The following is a 19,545-nucleotide window of genomic DNA, read 5'->3' as shown; positions in this document are numbered from 1 at the left end:
CTGTCCTTTAGTTGTTTTGTTAGAAAGGAAGCAGAAGTATTTACTGTTGAGGTCAACAAGATTTCAGATTCCTTTATCTGGCCGGACATTTTATTATCACATATCATCCCACAACATGGTTCCTGAAAGTAGGTTTAACAAAGAGAAAATATAAAAAAATACATTTTTAAAACACAGCACTCCAACAGAATACAAACAAAACGAGTCGACGTGTCACCAAAGCACAAAATACTCATACGCCAAACATCCAACGCCACCTACACAGTTTGGTAAGCCGGAATTTTCTTTAAAAATATCTCAAGTCCATGTTTTGTATAAAATAAAAGTAAAGTAGCTCGTTTAGAGCGTGACTCCTCCGCGTGGCAGTGTAAAGTCATTGGGCATGTCGCCATCTTTAAGTCTATAAAAACGTACAGTTAATCATTTATTTCCATTTATAAATAAACTTTTGTTTTCTTCCTTGAGCTTCAGTCACAAAAACAAACGTGGTCTGAGTTCAGTCACTACGGTTCTTCCTTTTCTTCGTTTGGAATCAGGGTTTGAATTAAAGGATTTTCAAACAACAAAAAAGGAAATAAAAGTCAACGCCGAGGGCATCATTATTCAAAAAATCCTGATTGGTTTTCCTCCTCAGAGTTCCTTTAGTGGCCGTTTGCTGGTCTGAGTGTTTTAATTTTTCTGTGTGTGTGTGTGTGAGTGTCTGCAGTCCAGGCATGATGTTTTTTGTATTTTTTTTTTAAATCAGATAGAATGAGGCACCTTTTGATGATTCTGAGGTCATGGTTCGACTCTTCCACGATGAACCTGGATCATACCGGTTCCTGCGTTCTTTTCCTGAAGGTTGTTAGAATACACCTTTCGAAGCTCGTCGTGACATGTGACCATCTTTAAACCCACTCAAACCAACCCAGTGGCGAGGGGACGTGTCTCCGATGACGCTCCTCAGACTGCACACACTCCTCCCATCCTCTCCGAACCGTACCGGGTTGGCGGTATGGAGGCACGAGGACACACACGAGCCCCCGGATGCTGTGCTCAGACCAGCGAGGCCTCGGCTAGTCATAACTCGGTGATTTCCAGCGGGCTCTCCGACAGCGTGTCGCTGTCCTTGTGGCGGTGCATCGGGGTGGACTTGGCCGACTCGGTGCGGGCGTTACGCTCCGAGTACAGCACCCCGTCGGCGTCGAGCGCCTCCAGAGAACGCGCCAGGGCCCGCTGGTCCTCCTCGGGCAGGCTGCTGAGGTCAGAGGTCAGGAGGGTGCCCGTGCTGCCGTGGACCACGTGCACGCCTTCGGGGCCTTTCAGCTCCACGGGGAGTTTGTGCTTAAAGCGCAGAGTGCCGCGGCCTCCGCCCACGCTCAGACGCTCGTCCTCGTCGTCGTCCAGGTCGCTCTGGATGAGCTTCGGGAGGCGGAACACAAAAAGAATTAAACAAAAAGTATAAAAGAGTCAGATGAACGTTTTCAGGAGAGAAATCTGAGGATTACAGGAAGTAAAACAGATCAGCAGAGAACAAACACCACCACCTTAAACCTTAGTTAATAAAAGGCCAAGAAGTTCCTGCAGGAATGCATATCACCCGCCGCCTTTCATTAAAGAGTTTCAATCTAAGATCATCTTTTGATGAGAATGACGTTGTGTGTAATCCTTGCAATGTTGCAAGATATCTCGCTCAGAATATGTGTTGGACTCGGTTCCCAACTGTCCCCTAAAATAAGAACCAATTCAAATCTGTTTAGAGATGATAAATGAAACACGTAAAACAGGGATTCAGTCCAATCACAGCTGAAGAATCTTGTTTCTTTTCCCTGTTGCTGAAGCTGCTTCTCCTCTTAAATTGGACAGTTTTTTATTTAAAGTGTCGGCAGATTTCAGATGAGAGAAAATGCGTTTTCTGTGAGAATGCAGTGTGAACGCTGAGCGCTGAAACGGAGCTGTTAAAGCTAAAAGTAGCAGGGCTGACACTGACTCTTCTAACGTGGGCCTGAATGTGTTAAATCTTGTGTTCTCCTTGACACCACTCGGAGTAGAAACAGCTGAATATCACCTGAAGTGTCCCCTCCTGATCAGTCCCTGTTCCTTATTTCAGTTTCTGATCGTTGGCAGCCCAAGTTGTGAATGAATCTCATCTCATTTTGTCTCAAACATCTCTACGATCGCCTGAGTTAAAGTCATTTTTGTGTCGGACATCTTGAATTGAGCTCTGTTTTAGATGTACGTCCAATGATTATCTTTTGAAAGCGTCATTAAAATTTGTCCAGTGGTCCATGAGGTATTTTGGTAATGAAAACATCATCATCTGGCTTCTGCCGGTGGTGGGCGATAATTAGGCAAACTTGTTAGCGGGACTCACATCAGAGGAAAAGGAATAGAAATGCAGAAAGTTCACACCGAATGCTTCACTGGAAGCCGCAGCCAAAATTTACTGACAAATTTTGTGATGGAAAAAACACCTTAATAACAGGAAACTGGCTGAGGGTGAGAAAGAAGCAGAAGTTAAAAGGTGACGACAGGAAAAGAACTCTGAGAAGAAGCGGGTCGCCGTCGAGCAGAGACGGGGAGGAACAGATCAACCTTTAATCCCACCTCAGTGACCGATGATTTATCTCCCTGGCTGGTGGAAACGGTGACAAGCCGCGCTGCAAAGAGCTTTTTCAGCCTCAGGTAGTCGTCTAGAACCACCTTGAGCAGGGAACCCTGACAGGAGAGCACTCAGGGTCAAACACAATCCCCTTCACAGTTTTTATAACCAACAGCTCCAAGTTTGGGTTCGTTCTCAGGAGGAAGTGGTTCAAAACGCTGCACTGTCAGACCCACGGGGCTCACCTTGATAGGCCCCTCCCTCATGATCTGGCCCAGCTTAGCGATGTTGTCGTACTCCTGAATGGCCGCCCTCAGGTACCGATCATCCTCCGGCCTCGCCTGAGGCTCTCGACCGAAGGTGCCCTGCGAGGATAAAGCCGATCACGAGTAAAGTCCCTGCACGCTGTGAACGGATGCATGTCGCCCGCCGCCTATCCTGCTTTAAGACCAAGATCGTCTGATGAGAAATAAGCTGTGGTCTGTTTGGAATGACTCTCAGCTACTACCACATCAAACTGTAGCTCAATATCTCTGACACTGACTGAGTTAGCTGGCAATTAGCTGTGGTGGCCATCTTAAATTGGGTTGACTCCAAAAGTTAATTTGTGAAGGTACATCCAATGATTACTTTCTGAAAGTTTAATTAAAATAAAAAACGTTGTTCATGAGATAATTTAACGGTACAGACAAACAGATTTATCGTGCTTAAAAGCCAGGCGTGTACTGACATGAGTGCGCGCAGGGCTGTTCCACAGGTCCGTGATCTCACTCAGGTTCTCCGGCAGGTCGTCCTCATGGTCGGCCTGAGCAGCCAGCTCCAGGTTCCGGCAGAACGGGTCGAGCCAAACGGGATTAGCTCTGCGGAGGACAAAAAGACGACGTGACATCTGTCGCTGACAGGGACGGCAGGGCTTTTAAATGCAACGACTGTTCTGCTGCTGCTGCAAATAAGAGCGGAGCAAATCCCTACCTGTGCCAGAAAGCTAAAAGCTAAAGTTAGCCTCCAGTTAGTTAGGCTCTACTGCACATGAAGATAGACATGCAGTGGCCCCCCCCCTTCAATATTTCTGCAGAAATGTTCTAGTTTATCATACTTTATTGGTGTGGTTAATCTGTTAAAATCGAAACAAGCATACAGTAAAGAAAAGCGTGAATCTGTATGGTCAGGATCTATGTTCCAGGATTGTTTCGGTTGGTTTAGCAGTAAATCTGTGAATATTTGCCTCTCAGGTGTAGAAATGCAGCCATTATCTCACCCCTCGAAGGAGTACTTGTTAGTGTTGGGCATGTCCAGGATATCCATTAGACCCTGGTTTCCTGTAGGCCAGAGGGTAAGAAAAACACTGAAAAGCTGAGGACTGACTGACTGCTGAGGACCTGAAACTGAGTTAGTAAAGTTAAAGGCTAGCTAAAAGTAGCCAAGCTAAAAGCTAAAAGTGAAAGCTGAATCAGCACTGACAGAATAAAAAACTCCCGTCTCACCTGTTGATCCTGCAACGATCGCTTTAAGCTTCCTTTGGTGTCTGCAACACAAACAACATTTGGATAAATATGTTGATAACATGATGCATGCCGTCTGATTTTAAATACCCAGTCTTCAGAAGAAAGCTGCAAGAGTGAGATAAAAAATAAATAAAATGTGAAGGATTCTTACACTCTGCGATAATGCCAGTTCATCGTTACAAACAGAATTCCTGCCAAGCACAGCAGCACAGCCAGGATGATGATGACCAGCTGGGAAAGGAAGGAAAAAACAAACTAAAAAACTGAAAAACACCAGAACAAAACAACATCCACAGCCGAGTAGGAAGCCCTGCAGACCTGCAGTGTGGAGATGTCATCAGGCAGTTTGTCGCCAACAGCCGGTTGAACGTCCACCACGTTGTATGTTCTAAACAGGTTCCTCAGCTGCTCCTTGTTCTCATCGATCATCTGGATTACCCTGCAGAGAGTGGAACACCAGAGAGGCCTTCATCTATAACCTGTAATCGATGTGGACGGAAATAAGGCTCTACAGCTTTGGAATAAAAGCACAAAATCAGACAAGACCTTTCAACGTCGAGGATGGTGTTGGTCTGATTGTTGACCACGTGGATGAGCATGTCGGTCTGAGCGTAGCTCACTCTGCCCTTTTTGTCCACGTGGAACTAGACGACATGAACGGATGAAAAATAAAAAGACAAGTTCAGTAAAGCTCTAAAGAAACTGCAGCGTGGATGCTGAGCTGAAGGCTGCTGAAAATGATGTTACAGCTCGCTAAAGACTACAGAATCAGAGGAAGAACACTAAAGCTGATTAACGAGAGAACAGGTTTTTGAAGGATCTGATGAGATCTCAACGTATTTCTTTAGAGAAATATTTGCAGATAAAATTTAATATTTTGAAAAGTGTAAAACTTACAAAAACCAAAACTCTTCTGAATTAATATGTAGACATATGAATGGCTAAAATAGAACAAAATATGAAAAAGCAGGCTCACCTGTATGTCATCCAGGTTTACGATGGCTCCGGTGATGTTGGACAGGAGGCTGATGAAGTCATCCTGGTTCTCACGGACCCAGTCAGGAATCTCGTTGAAGACGATCTTGACCCTCTGGTCGTCTCGGAGGATGTAGATGTTCACGTTGGAGGTGGCGCTGTGCCCGGCGAGGTCGCAGGCTAAAATCTCCAGCTGGAAGTAGCCTGGATTGTAGGAGGTGAAGAGGTCATAGGTGCGGATGATTCCATCTGACAGACCTGTTGTGGTTACAGGACAGAGAAGGAAACAAATCGCACTGAAATCCTGCAGAAGTTGTAAATCATTTCATTAAAACAGCCTGAAAAGGATGGAAGACTCACCAATGATGAAGATGTTGCCTACGTCCTCGCTGCCGTTGCTTTGGGTCTGGAAGTAGCGGATTGTAACTACATGGTACTGGACCACGCTGTTGTTACCGACGTCATTGTCTATCGCCAACACCTTGATGAGCTCTGAGCCCACTTTGGCATTTGCTGCAACTCCTGAATCAAGGCAGCAAAGATGAAGGATTATTCTGGTTCTGAACGGACCAACAGACCCGCCCCTGCAGCACCTGATTACCTGCCGTGTATTCAGCCTTCGTGAAGCGTGGAGTCTGGTCGTTGATGTCTTCCAGTTCGATCCGGACTTCCAGCAGGCTCGGGTCAAGAGTGGGGTCCAAGGCTCGGGCCTGCAATGACCTCTGACCTCTGGGAGGAGTCCAGCTCCTGTTGCTGGAAGCCTTGATGATGATGGAGTAGACGGGTACTTCCTCCCGGTCCAGCTCCTTCAGCACCCTCAGTTCTCCTTCCAGACTCAGAGCAAAGTTTCCATCGTTGTTTCCTCCTTCAGGAAGAGATGGATCCATACAAACGTCCTCATCAGTCTCAAGCTTTATTGCAACCACACAATGAGCAGACAGTAAATCAGCGGAAAACTCATTATTCTGCATTCTTGGATTTAGGACATAAGTGGGTTAATCTAAAATAACTAATGGGGTAAAAGTTCTGCAATAACAAACTGCTAAATGATCTAAACGTGACAGAAACTACACTGTTGTATTCCTTAAACTAGTTAGCTAGAAACTAAAAGCAGCAAAGGGTTAACTTAAAGCTAAAAGTAAGAACAGGGTAGCTAAAACAAAAGTAGCAGAAAGGCTAAAAAACAAATGCAAAAGAAATTTGCTGAAGGAGCCAAAACTGTAGCTAAAAGTATCAAAACAGATACTAAAATCAGAGAAATATAGCTAAAAGTAGCAGAATAGTAACTAAAATATCAAAACATGAGCTACAAGCTAAAAGTAGCACAAGAGAAGCTAAAAATAAAGCAAGTATGCTGAAGCAGATTTGGAAAAGAGACGTTTGAGTTACTGAAGAGATCTCAAAGGGGAATTTTATTTTTAAATAAAGTTGAAAATTATGAAAAATAAAAAAGTTACATAATCCAAACGTTGCAGCACTCTGCTGTCAATCAAAATGAAAGATATATAAATGGCTTAAGCTGATTGGTTGATTGGATTTTAGTTCAGAGTATCAGAGTAAAAAAAGGCTGAATACAAATTTACGTCACACTTTTCTGATTTTTATTTGTAAAACGAAAATTTAAACAATGAATCATTTTCCTCCTCCTCATAATTATATTTTGTATTAATCTATAACATAAAATACTTTGAGGTGTGTGGTTGGAACGTTACAGAATGAGGACTTTTCCAAGGTTCTGGTTATGACCTGCAATGAAATAGTAGACGATGGCGTTGGAGCCCTCGTCAGCGTCCACAGCTCTGGTCACGTTGCCGACCACGGTTCCTGGAGGAGACTGTTCGAGCACCGTCAGCTTCTGGTACGTCAAGCTGCCGCGCTGAGAGGAGGACATTACGTCAAACACACAGTCCCGCACCTACGGACGTGATCAGAGCTCAACTCTCACCGGTGGTTTGAGGAAGACCGGTTCATTGTCGTCGACGTCCAGCAGCGCCACCTGCAGAGGCTGCGTGGTCTCGTACGGCACCGGCTGACCCAGGTCGCGGGCCACAATGATGAGCTGCGAGGGGAAACGTGCACAGAGTTAGACACGTGGGGTCGCACGATTCCTGATGCAGAACCTGCAGGGGAACGGCGGACTCACGCTGTACAGGGCCTGTTTTTCTCGGTCCAGTTTCACAGTTGTGGTGATGACCCCCGACATGGCATCGATGTGGAAGTTCTCCCAGTCTCTGTTCCCCGCTCCTGTCTGCAGGAAGGCGTAGCGGACCTCTCCGTTCACCCCGGCGTCAGCGTCGGTTGCATGCACCTCATACACTGGCAGACCCGGCGGCTGCTCCTGCACAGAAAACCAAAAATATCTGTCTGAGAAAAGAGCTAAAACTGAGTCGTTTGGGCTGATTTCCACTAATCACCGCAAACCACAACAAATCTATTCTTATTAGCAGAAAAAAACAGATCTGAACCCTCAGCTGATGGCAGATACCTCAGTGATATGAATAATGGTTCCGTTGGCAGGCCGGACGAACACGGGCCTGTTGTCATTAACGTCTATGACTGTGATGATCAGGTCTGCGGTGCCCCACAGAGGAGGGCGGCCCTGATCTGTCGCCACCACCGTGAAGTTGAAGCGCTCTGAAGACTGAAGCAGGCGGCGGGAACGCACCAATCCGGTGATCGGATCCAGGTTGAATGCATCTGAAACACCAGAAACGATATATATGCAAATACTGACCCAAGACTGGCTTCAAACGTGCTTCATTAAGGTTTAATCACTCCTAAATCTGTTACTTTTACAAAAAGGTCATTTCTAACTTGTACAAAATTCCCTTTCGTGTGTAAATTCATACCTAAGTTTGACCCGAGCATGCTGTAGAAGAGTGCAGCGTTCTGTCCTTCATCCAGGTCAACGGCTGTGATGGTTATCACCGACGTTCCACTGGGCTCGTTCTCAAACACGCTGGTGTTGAACACTTTGGATGTGAAGCGAGGCCGATAATCGTTGACGTCCAGAACCGTCACCAGAACCTGATGTGTCGTAAGATCAGCCTCAGATTAGAGACTAGAACTCATCCACAACAACTGACACATTTAAAGATGCATTTAAGGGAAATAAACCGACTTTCTGAACATATTAAAGGAATCTTTATGACAAATCTGAAGCAGGGTTCTGTGGAAAGTTAGGAACAGTGAGAATATTTCTTGCTTATTTCTTTGAATAACTCTTACCTTTATGATTTAATCTACTGAAGCACATTTTTTAAACTAAGAGGCAGATTTAGAGCATCTTTTTTTTATAATTATAATTTATAATCGGCATGGTTTTCAGGTCGAACATTCAGGCTGGAGGAGAAATTCGGTGCAGGTGTCAAACACACCTCCAGGGCTGCAACTATTATAAAAGAAAATTTGTCAGACATATTTTTTGACTGTTTAAAATTCAGGTGACACGACAGCGAGTCTCTGCGGCTCATGAAACGAAATTTAAACATTTAGAGACATTTTGGAGACTCGTGAAGCTTACTAACCAGTCACCAGGAGTCGCAGCTGAGTGAGATTCTTTACACGGCCATCAGTTTTCATTACATATATTATGATATTCCTGCTGGAAGTGCTACAGCTAGCTGTTGCTGCCACTATAACTGCAGAATTTCATGTAATCAAAGCTGATGTTGGTGTGAAGGATTATGAAAAAGGGTTTGAATGAAGTTTGATTTGTTTTAAGATGGTAGCGACCCACTTTGGTTCTGGCGTTTCTCTGAACTGAGGTTGTTCAAAGAACCATCTACAGCAGGTAAGATGTTCACCTTTCCACAGAACCCGACCTTCGTGCATGCACCTAAACTGAAGCTGATATAACTACAGTTTATGAACCGACTGTAAAATGAGGTCAGAAGGTTCCCATCATCCGGCACGGGTCGTTCTACCTGAACTGAGTTCTCCCTCCGGTTGTTCGGGCTCCCCCCGGGGTTGTCCCGGGCAACAGCGGTTAAAGTGTAGTGGTCCTTTGTCTCTCTGTCCAGAGGGGACAGGATGTAGATCTCTCCCTTACAAAAAGGAGGAGGAATGATTAGGAAGGAAGCACTTACAGGGAGGGGTGGTGTTATCAGGACATTATTTTGGACCCAAACGGGGCGGGTAAGGCGCTCTTAGGACACCCAAAGGTTTTGTTTAAAGATTCATTTCCAGGCAGGATGATGTTCGGCGTCACTCTGAGAGAAAACACGGCAGACTGTTTCTTACCAGTCAACACAGTTTGATCTTTTCTCTGAGCTCTCGAAGAGGAAATGTCTGCCATTTTCTGTGGTTCAAACCAACTACCCTTAAAATAAAAAGAGTTGTAAAGTGCTCAGCAAAGGGTTGTTTCATTCGTCAGGTCTTTAACTCACAGTGGTTGGTCTGATGTCAAACTTGCCCTCTCCGTCCACGAGGCTGTACTCGATCACAGCAAAGAGTCCAGAATCAGCATCTGTGGCTCTGACCTGAAGTATCGTGGTGCCCAAGTTCACGTTCTCAAACACAGGCTCCTAAAAAACAAGAGAAACAAACTTTTATCTACGGCAGAACAAAATGCTTTATGTTTCGAGTCAATACCAAAATGGCTGCTGTGGCAGGAAACCTTTCAAAATTAAAGCTCTAGTATTCCTTGAAGGAATCCACATCGCCTGACGCTTCTTAGAACTAAGATCTTACGTCACACGTGTCAAAGTCAAGGCCCGCGGGCCAGATCCGGCCCTCCAGTCTGGGACAGATCGAGTCTCTGATTCTTATTTTGCTTAAAAAAACTGAGCCTAATTAGTGAAGTTTTCTCTGACATTGACTTAGAAGCCAACAATATATAGTTTTAACTTCTGTATGATCAGGTTTTTGTCTGTTTTAATGTTAAAAAATTCATTTAAAAGCTGAGTGAGGCGTAAGAAATGACTGCTAATGAGCTTTTTGAAGTTTGATCTATTTGTCTGTGTTCATTAAAGTCTGTTTGCTCTAAATTCTGTATAATCTGTAACTGGGAAAAGGTCATTGATATTTCTATATGAATGAGTTGACATAATACATCTAAAACTAATTAATTTATGTAATTTTTAATAAATATTGATCATGATTGGCCCTTGGCTAAGACGGAATTTTTAATTTTGGCCCCCTTGCGTCACTGGGTTTGACTCCCCTGTCTTACGTCGAGAAATGACGAGGATCTTAAAAATAAGAATAAAATAACTATAACTATGTGTTGTGAATGACTCTCAGCTACTACCACACCTAATTTCAGCTCAGTGTTGTTAAGATTCACAGAAATTCAGTCTGTTTTGTGTTTTATGAGGTTTGGAAGCTGAAGTGCTCATCTTGAATCAGGTTGATGAAGATTTTATTCAGTTTTCATTAAAATCTGTCCAGTGGTTTATGAGATATTTTGCTAACAGACACAGGCTCACTGAGGCAAAAACATTATTATTAAGCCTCTGCCAAACAATGATACATAACTTATTTGCTGTATAGTCCGATTAATCCAGCCTTATATTTACAGGTAATTAGTTTTATTTAGACTTCAGATGTAACTAATAATATTAAAAGTGGAACCTGTGTTTTTCCTGCCACCTGGAGCTGAAATGCACAAATCGAATCAGCTCGATACCTGATAGGAGGGCTGCAGGAAGACGGGGTTGTTGTCGTTGACGTCCACAATGCGCAGATAAACCGGCAGCTCGGCACTTCTGGGAGGGCTGCCGTGGTCCTGAGCCCGAATGGTGAAGTTCAGCCACTGTATCAGCTCGAAATCCACCGTCTGGTTGGCCACTATCTTCCCTGTAACATTTGATTTAGAGGATTTTCTCTGAAACTGTGGTGTTAAAGCTGAACGACTGCTGAAGAAACAAACTGAGTTGTTAAAGCTAAAAAAAAGAACGTTAGCTAAAAGCTGAAAGGAGCAATACGCTAATTAAAAGCAGCAAAAAGAAGCTGGAAACTAAACGTTTCCAGCTCTGTGTTTGTGTGATTTTATTCAGTTTATTTTATTGACTGTTTCCTGTTTGTTTTTTATAACCAGCTTGAAAAGCACTTTGGTCGCCTTGTTGTTTTTAAACGTGTTATAAAAATAAAACCGACGATAACAAAAGTTGCACAAGTCAGTTAAAAGCTAAAAGTAGCACAAGAAGACGGAAACTGAAGCAGATTTCAAAAAGAAAGTTTCTGAAGGAATTGAAAAGTTCTGTGTATTTTTAATGGTGAAAATATTTGCAAATAAAATAGAAAAAATGTGAAAAGTATAATAGTTACAAAAAGCAAAATGAGCTGTATGTTTTGCTATATTAACAGCTAAAATAGCACAAAGTCTGCAGAAATACATACAGAAAAATAAGTGCAAATGCTGACTCAGCATTCACACAAATTATGATTAATTAAGCTAATAATAATATTGTAGGAAGGAAGAATATCGTCACAGTGTTTGTCCCGTACCGATGGAAGGGTCCTCCAGTCTGACGTAGTCGCCTCTCGGTAAGTGGAGCAGGTAGTAGGTCACCTGACCGTTGGGACCTTTATCCGGGTCGACAGCCGACACAGACAGCAGCGTCGTGCCGGGCTGAGCCCCTTCCAAAATCTGCTCCGTGAAGTTGGTCACTCCGAACGGTCGAAAGCGAGGCGCGTTGTCGTTGACGTCCAACACGTTGATGGTTAGCCTCGCTGCGGGGGAAAAAAGATCCCGATTCGAGACGCGGGAAGCGAAAAACGTGAAACGTTTTAGAAGCTGGCAAAACGGCAGACTGGAAAGTGAGCCTCAGACAGTCACTGTGTGAAAACGATCATTCGCAGTAATTATTTTACTGGTAGTTTGCAGAGCTCAGATCGGTTGGAGTAGAAGTTAATGAGAGTTTGGGTGTGCACATCAGTCCAACAGCAGTGAGACACCCACTAGGTGAAAAAAGACTAAAATACCTACATTTTAATGAACACAATCTATAAAAAGTGAAAAGTTTGTGGGATTAAGAAGCGCTTAAAGTATTCCTCTCTTTAGAGCTCCAAAGAACATCTGTCTGTTTTGCCAAAATCTGATTGGTGTCTGTGTAATTATTATTTTTTGCTGAATTTTATCAAAGATTAAATCAAAATTCCCTATGGTGTTTTTATCCAAAACAGCATCACAGAAATGGAAAATTAACGTCTGAATAGTAATAAAGGTGCTTTAGTGCTTATAGGTTGGCATCATTAGAACTGCAGCAGCTGAACAGAATATAAAGATTGGTACGAGGTGGACTTACCATTGGGAATACTGACGGATTTGTCAATAATGTCACTTGCATTGTCATGGACAGACACGATGATCTCAAACGTAGCTACCTTCTCTCTGTTGAGCAGCATGTGCACAAATACGGCTCCTGAAAATTCCCCAAAACACGTATTATTTCCCTAAATGAAACTTGAAGGGAACCTATTATGCAAAAATCTCTTTTTGCATGTTTTTGTGATTCCATTTGGGTATCTCCTGCTTCTAGAAACAGTCCAAGCGCAACAAAAATACCCCATAAAACGGATCTTTATTCAGAAGGCCGTAGCCCCAAAACGGCTCATTCACTCAGGCAGACCTGATCAGGTGAAATCTGAACATCTGAGAATAATTTTGTGTCTTAAATGTAATGAGCAGGTTTTGTTTCAGCCCACAGACCGGTCCCCTTTAAAATGCAACATCATTAGTCCCCATAATACGACATTATCACTGTGGCAGAAATCCAGGACTCACCTGTGTGTAAATCAATACCAAAGGAGTCCTGCAGGCCATCGACTGGGTTGTTCCCATCATCCTTTGCCTCCACTGAGATGATGTAATACTCAAGCCGTGGATGAAGATCGGGGTCTTCAGCAGTAAGTGTGGCTACCACCGTACCAACGGACGTTGACTCATTCACATTAATCATGGTTACAGGCTCCAGAAAACGTGGCCTTGAGTCATTGACGTCGTCCAGGATGATCGTCAGGGTGGCTGTGCCCGACCTCGGCGGCGTGCCACGATCGGTTGCCATCACGACGAGGCGGTAGGAGGCGCGCTCCTCCCTGTCCAGCGTGGCATTGCCCACCAAGACGGCCCCGGAGAGCGGGTCCACCAAGAAGCGGTCCTGAGCGCCGCTTTCTAATCGATACATGAGCCAGCCGTTAGAGCCGGAGTCGGCGTCGGTGGCGGACAGCTGAGTCACCACCACACCTGGAAGTGACGAAGACACACACGTGAATGAACATTTATATCTTCGGGCTACAACGATGTTTCTCTCAGACCTTTCACCCACCGTTGGGGCTGTTCTCTGGAAGACGGACGCTGAAACTGGACGGGTTGAAGACGGGGTCGTTGTCGTTCTGGTCCAGAATCGTAACAGTGAGGGGCACGCTGTTGTTCAAACCTCCGATGTCCTCCCCAACTATAATCAGCTCCACTCGAGGCTCCTGAAACGCTTCCCGATCCAGCTTTGCTCCCTGACGCACCAGGATGACACCTGGAGGGAGAAACGGAGGCGTGAAGCTTTTCACAAGTTTCTTCTTCGTGGCTTCCTGCAAGAGAGACAGCGTTACCGGTGTCAGGGTCAACGGTGAAGAGGTCCACTCTTGCTCCCAGCAGCCGGTACTTCACCACCGCATTAGGCCCGATGTCCTTATCCTCAGCCAGAATCGGCCCATTCAGGACGGTTACAGTGCTGCCTGAAGAGCAGGACAAGATCGGGAGACAAGACGTTTGGAGGAACAGCAGGGAGTTAATATTTTAGATAAAAATCAGCAAGCTAGACAGTTTCACCCTAACTTAGGTCAGTGTTGCTTCTCTCTTTGTGCATAAAATACTCCAGCATATGTAGTGTTAATGAAAAATTTAAATAAACACAGATATTAACTTATCTGTGTAATGTAGTTTCCCCAAGAATAGTTAAATTTCACAATGTTTGGTTGACAAAACAGCGAAAAACTAAAAAACGTCATTTTGAATTGTATAGATTAACTAATTGGCATTTTATAAAACACTGTATGTGAATGTATTACATTATAATTGGTTTAAATGAACTGTAATTAAATTAAAATCTGGATTTGTTTCAGACTGAATTGGTTTTAAGACTTGGAATAGTTTTTTATTCTTTTGTACAGTGCCCTTATGTTGTAAATTGGTGCTATATATATATATAAAAATAAACTGAATTGGACTGATAAAATACAACACCATGTAGCTCTGATCAGTTTGACAGTCAGACTTGTTATTGAAACAAGTTTAAATCTACATGAAATCGTTTCAACCTTGAAAGTAAAAACAGCTGTCAGTCTTTCTTTGTGACCCACAACGTGAAAAAAGTGTGAGCTGTGCATAAACAAAGTCAGGAAGTGGTGGAGACAGTGTTACAGTTCTTCTGCTAGGTGTTGCAAATATAGCTCAGCCCGCTGAAGATGAAAGCGTCACCTGCTGCAGAGTTCTCCATGATTTCAGCTCTGTAGCTGGTCTTTGTGAATATCGGCCTGTTGTCGTTCTCGTCCAGGATGGTGACGACCAAGAAGTCCGAGTCCTGATGGTTCGGGACAAAAAGAGACAAACAGGCGGCTGTAAGAGGAAGTCTTCATGGCCTTACGGGACATGTTTGTTCCCCTTCAGGACATGCATGATTAACTGATTCACTTCAAAATATTAGCGGCCCAGTTGACCCGGCAAGGATGGGCTCCAGGTCCGAGCATCCTTGACGAGAACGCGGTGAGGTTTGGATGGGTGGGAGAAAAAGGAGGGGAAACAACTTAGCAGGTCGTACTGCAGACGTAACCACTGTCGCTGTGGGGACTTTACCAGGACGGGGTTTGCAGCAGTGTGCACGACCCAACAGGCTCGGTGGTTAACGGGTTTGCAAATTACAGCAACAGGAGTTTCTCTCCTTCCACACACAGTTCTGTTTTTTTGAGCAAAAGCAGCTGTGCTTTAAATGTCTCCAGTGCTTTAATTTTAAAATGTCTGCAATCCTGTAAAATATAAACACATTATTTTTAAAAATATGTATTTCAGAGATAAATTTCTGGGAGGAAAAGTTAATAAAAAATTATATTTAGGATATTTTGAAATCCTCCCTTTTTTTGTATAAAATATATTAGCTGTATTAGGTCTTGCTACCTTGTGAGCGTTTACAAATTTACCATAAAGGAATATCAGCAGAGAATCTGAGGCAACTCTGAGCAGCAGAATACGTCTTCTCTGAGACGATGAGAGGACGTTTTTCTGCCCGTCACATTCTGTCTGAACTGGTCAGAGGTGGCGCGTTGGATCAGGGAGGACACGTCCCCAAATGTCTTCTTTTCCCATAATTAAGGTTGTGATTGTTTCCTTTCGACAGTTTAAGGCAGGAGTGGCCAATCCTGGTCCTCAGGGCCTCCATCCTGCAGGTTTTACTTGTTCCTCTGCTCCAACACACCTGATCTGAATCAATGGGTGATTAACAGGCTTCTGCAGAACATGAAGAGGTGATTTAACCATGAATCAGGTGTGTTGGAGCAGAGGAACAAGGAAAACATGCAGGATGGTGGCCCTGAGGACCAGGATTGGCCACCCCTGGTTTAAGTGATCAGGTAGGAGGGTGGAGTTACCCTGCGGGCGTTGCGGGGGTTCTCCGGGTTGTCCTTAACGGTGACGGTGAGAACATACTCAGCTATTCGCTCTCTGTCCAGAGGTCTGTTCACCTGCACCACACCTGTCTGCGAGACACAAACAGGAGTAAATCATTACACACCAACCCAATATGCTTTACAGAGAAGATGTGATAACTGTTCAGCCACACAGACTTACGAACTGTAGGGAAAAAAGAAAGTTTGGAGAAGAATAACTTAGAGCAGCCTGGATGGATTTGGATCCAACTCTGAAACTGATCATCGGAGAGATCCGACTCAGTTACAGACATGTGTAACTAATCTTTATGATTTATTTGGACAAATGCTACTTTCAGCTAGCCATTTGCTACCTTTAGCTTTTAGCTAGTGAGCTGCTTCTTTAGCTTTAACAACCAAGTTTGAGGTAAAAGTCCTTCAGCTTCAGTACTCCTGACTGTCTCAGTCCTTATTCCTTGTTTTTTGTGTTTCATTCTATTTCATTATGTACGGATTTTGTTGTTGTTTCTGTTGTAAAGCACTTTGGATCCCCTTGTTGCCTAAAAGTGCTATATAAATAAATCTCACTTCACTTCCTGCTCCATTTTTGAAGGAAATAAAACTTTTTTTAGTTGATTGAACAGTGAGAAATGTGACTTTACCAATAAAAAAAACCACGTGAAGGATAAAAGAATCCGACATCGGACTCAATCTTGAAGTAACCTCCCAGAATATTTTCATTTTAGTTACACAACAATAAAGACGAGTTACCAGGCGGATGAACAGGCAGATATCTGTCTGTAGTTACTGGTTATAGATGGAACCATGTTGGTTCTCCTCAGGTTTGATAACAGCAAACAGGAAGCATCATCATCGTACGTCCTCTGAACCCCACATGCTTCCACAGGATGTTCGATGCCTAAAAACGAAGCTAGTCAACTTTCCGCTCATCTCACCGTGTCCATGATGTAGAAGGCTCCATCCTGGTTCCCAGCAGTGATGTTGTAGGTGAGCAGCGCGTTGCGTCCGCTGTCTGCGTCTCGTGCGCGGACTTGGGCCACAGAAGTGTGTATGGCGGCGGCTTCACTCACGTTTGTGTTATACGGCAAGTTCAGAATGACGGGGTCGTTGTCGTTGATGTCGAGGACATTAACCCCAACCACCACCTGAGGTTTTATGGAATATCTTTTATAGCAATTATACGTTGTTTGTTCACAGTTGAAGATAATGAAGTAATGACAAAAGTATAGTTTGTGAAAGTTTGTGTGGTCACTGAATACGTAAAATCAGGTCACAATACAGAAGTGATGCTCCCAACTTCCCGATTATTCAAGAGGATGTGATGAGACTTACCGAGCTGTTGCGAGACGGCGTTCCCAGGTCTCGGGCGGTGACGGTGATGTTGTAAAAAGCTGTGGTCTCTCGATCCAGCTCTACATCCTTCCTCACCCGGAGCTCCCCGTCCACGGGAGAAATGGTGAACTCGTCTGACGGAGACACAGAAACCTCAGCGACGATACGCTGACACAAACACACAAACAAACAAACAAACAACGATCTGACACCGACTCTGGAGATCTCCACCCGTGATGCTGTACTCCACTTTGCCATTGAGACCAGAGTCTTCATCACTGGCTTTGAGGGTCCAGACTCGTGGTCCTGGCTGACCCTCTGTCACGTCGAAGGGCCCCTCGTAGCTTCTGGGAAAGGTGGGCGTCACGTCGTTCACATCCAAGACGTTCACCAGCACCTGAGACGAGAAGGAAGGAAACGTTTCGTCAAAGATGGTAAAAATACAGCGAGAAGCTGAAACCTGAAGGACTTCGATGCAACCTACTGAAGAAGCTGCAGCTGAGTTGTTTCAGCTAAAAGAAGCAAACAGCCAGCTAGGAGCTACAAGTATCAAAATGTTAGCTAAAAGCTAAGAAGAAGCAGAAAAAGTTAAGACTTTGAAACTTGTTGAAGGTGAAACTGAGACGTTAAAGCTAAAACAAATAGAAGACGAGCTAAATTGAACAGTAGCTAATAGCAAAAACAAACCAAAGATCATCATCAAAAACCTTTAACCAGCAAAACATTAGCTAAAAGCTAAAAGTGGCTAAACAGTTACTAAAACCAGCAAATCAACAGCTAACGAGAGGGCTACATAAAAAATCTAAAGCATGAATTCCTTCACAGCATCCCTGAATACATCTGTCTAAAGTTGGAGCGAAGATAAGGTTTTCACAAAGGGTTCACCTGTCACCCTGAAATCAATAGGGATCACCCCTGTTCAGCTGAGCAGTTTGTCAATTCAGAGCTTGGACAAGAAACAGTCCACAAACAGATCGACAAAAAGACAGACCCATAACGTAATGTGTCCCATCTCACGGTGTAAAAAAGCAGAAACGTAGTTTAAAAACTAAAAGAAACAAAACAGTCACTGAAACCTAAAAGTGTCAGCATAGTAGCTGAAAGCTAATAGCAGCAGAAGTGGAAACCCTTTTCAAGCAGCACAACGTTTCTGCAAAAGGAAGAGAAGAGATTTTAATGCATCTCTAAGGGGAACATCTTGGTCAATAAAGTTCAATATTTTTAAAATTTACAAAAAAACAAAAGCCCCCCCAATCACTTGAATGAGCTGAAAGAAAGAAAGAAGAAGAAGTCTAACTTCTGCCAGGCGTTAGTTTAGTAAATAAATATTGAAACGTGTTATTTACTGTTGTGCTGGACGTCAGGCGAAGAGCAGGTTTTGGACACTGGTCGGTCGCCGTGACAACCAACACATAATGTCCGTTGCTGATCTCGTAGTCCAGCTCCTTCACGGCGGTGATTCGACCCTAAACGAGAAGACGGGAGGTTGATCATCGGCTCAGCTGCACGCTCGCACCTCCACGCCACGTACCGCGTCTCACCGTCACGTTGTTGATGTTGAACGTCTGCACCAGGTTGCCCTGGGTGATGGCGTACCGCAGGGTCCCGTTCAGACCTTCGTCCGGGTCGATGGCCGTTACCGTGGCGATGGTGGCGCCCACAGTCTCCGGTCCCTCGCTCAGCACCGTGACGTACTCCTCCTCGGGGAACTCCGGGGCGTTGTCGTTCTCATCCACGATGTGAACGTTAACGGTCGTCGAGGCCTTCGGACGGAAGAAAACGACTGAATTAACGGATTTAACTCCAACGATGCAGGAAATATGCTTTCCCTGCAGAGGTAAAGAGCATCACAAGAACTGAAACTGAGGTCGAGTTTATTAAAGGAACTCACTGCAGAGTCAAGAAGACCAGTCAAAAACCAACCATCAAGCCAGATACTAAATCTGCACACTTCTCTTATTGTGTCTTCAGGTGAAAACTTTGTTTACCTACAGAAACATCCAAAGTGTCCATGAAAGAGCAGATTGGGACAAAGAAGCTTGACAGTTTTGACGCGCTGGTTTGGGTTTAAGTCCACAAGTAAAGAGGTTCATTTACATTGAATATATCTGGGAAGCTTCTGATGTAAACTCTGTTTAAGAGAGTTCAGAATAAACTTTTTTATGTTTGATTTCAGAGTTTACGACGAGTACCTTTAAGGATTTGGCTGAACTCCTTCATTCTGGGAAATATAAAAAAGAAAGTAAAAGTCTAGATTTTACTGACAGAGTGAAAAAAAAAACACCATGGGAACTGAAAGAGTAAATTTTTAAATTTGCGCCATATTCATCATCACCGAAGGTGTTTGTTGCATAAATAAAAGTAAAAGTTTAATCGTGTGGAACAAAGATCAGAGTAAATTCCTGTTCCCTTCTGGTCGTCACAAACTTCGGACTCTGAACTTTCACTTCAGTTCTCAGTTTGAAAAAAACTGGAAAATCTTTTTTTTTTTTTTTTTTTTTTTTTAGAACAAATTAAGGCTGTGATTCCAAAACTTCTCCGGTTCTGACGGTT

The 19,545-nt window shown here is 43.9% G+C and overlaps 1 protein-coding gene across 6 annotated transcripts in view; it reads right to left on the bottom strand.

The window, feature by feature from the left end:
• Positions 1-29: 29 nt before the first annotated feature.
• Positions 30-19,545, bottom strand: part of cdh23 (cadherin-related 23) — a 188,980-nt gene continuing 169,464 nt past the window's right edge. For 3 of the 6 annotated variants that reach the window (XM_017424252.3, XM_017424250.3, XM_017424253.3), the window contains exons 38-69: positions 18,534-18,755; positions 18,339-18,458; positions 17,209-17,389; positions 16,993-17,126; positions 16,596-16,805; positions 15,643-15,750; positions 14,480-14,582; positions 13,612-13,737; positions 13,332-13,535; positions 12,791-13,249; positions 12,312-12,428; positions 11,512-11,736; positions 10,691-10,860; positions 9,450-9,587; positions 8,988-9,107; positions 7,911-8,088; positions 7,547-7,758; positions 7,205-7,399; positions 7,007-7,120; positions 6,808-6,937; positions 5,663-5,926; positions 5,422-5,583; positions 5,063-5,319; positions 4,633-4,730; positions 4,405-4,525; positions 4,238-4,317; positions 4,066-4,106; positions 3,840-3,900; positions 3,312-3,441; positions 2,827-2,946; positions 2,587-2,697; positions 30-1,401 (exon numbers count right to left, since the gene is read on the bottom strand). In XM_017424252.3, the coding sequence (XP_017279741.1) occupies positions 1,060-1,401; positions 2,587-2,697; positions 2,827-2,946; positions 3,312-3,441; positions 3,840-3,900; positions 4,066-4,106; positions 4,238-4,317; positions 4,405-4,525; positions 4,633-4,730; positions 5,063-5,319; positions 5,422-5,583; positions 5,663-5,926; positions 6,808-6,937; positions 7,007-7,120; positions 7,205-7,399; positions 7,547-7,758; positions 7,911-8,088; positions 8,988-9,107; positions 9,450-9,587; positions 10,691-10,860; positions 11,512-11,736; positions 12,312-12,428; positions 12,791-13,249; positions 13,332-13,535; positions 13,612-13,737; positions 14,480-14,582; positions 15,643-15,750; positions 16,596-16,805; positions 16,993-17,126; positions 17,209-17,389; positions 18,339-18,458; positions 18,534-18,755 (5,253 nt within the window). In that variant the 3' untranslated portion in view covers positions 30-1,059. Of the gene's footprint in view, positions 1,402-2,586; positions 2,698-2,826; positions 2,947-3,311; positions 3,442-3,839; positions 3,901-4,065; positions 4,107-4,237; positions 4,318-4,404; positions 4,526-4,632; positions 4,731-5,062; positions 5,320-5,421; positions 5,584-5,662; positions 5,927-6,807; positions 6,938-7,006; positions 7,121-7,204; positions 7,400-7,546; positions 7,759-7,910; positions 8,089-8,987; positions 9,108-9,449; positions 9,588-10,690; positions 10,861-11,511; positions 11,737-12,311; positions 12,429-12,790; positions 13,250-13,331; positions 13,536-13,611; positions 13,738-14,479; positions 14,583-15,642; positions 15,751-16,595; positions 16,806-16,992; positions 17,127-17,208; positions 17,390-18,338; positions 18,459-18,533; positions 18,756-18,883; positions 18,974-19,545 lie in introns of those variants that run through there. The other 3 variants (XM_037973729.1, XM_017424254.3, XM_037973728.1) reach the window with 3 other exon arrangements.

Source organism: Kryptolebias marmoratus, linkage group LG22 (genome assembly GCF_001649575.2).
Source record: "Kryptolebias marmoratus isolate JLee-2015 linkage group LG22, ASM164957v2, whole genome shotgun sequence".
Lineage (NCBI taxonomy): Eukaryota > Metazoa > Chordata > Actinopteri > Cyprinodontiformes > Rivulidae > Kryptolebias > Kryptolebias marmoratus.
The sequence above is the reverse complement of the archived record's forward strand: the minus strand, read 5'-3'. Positions and strand labels throughout refer to the sequence as shown.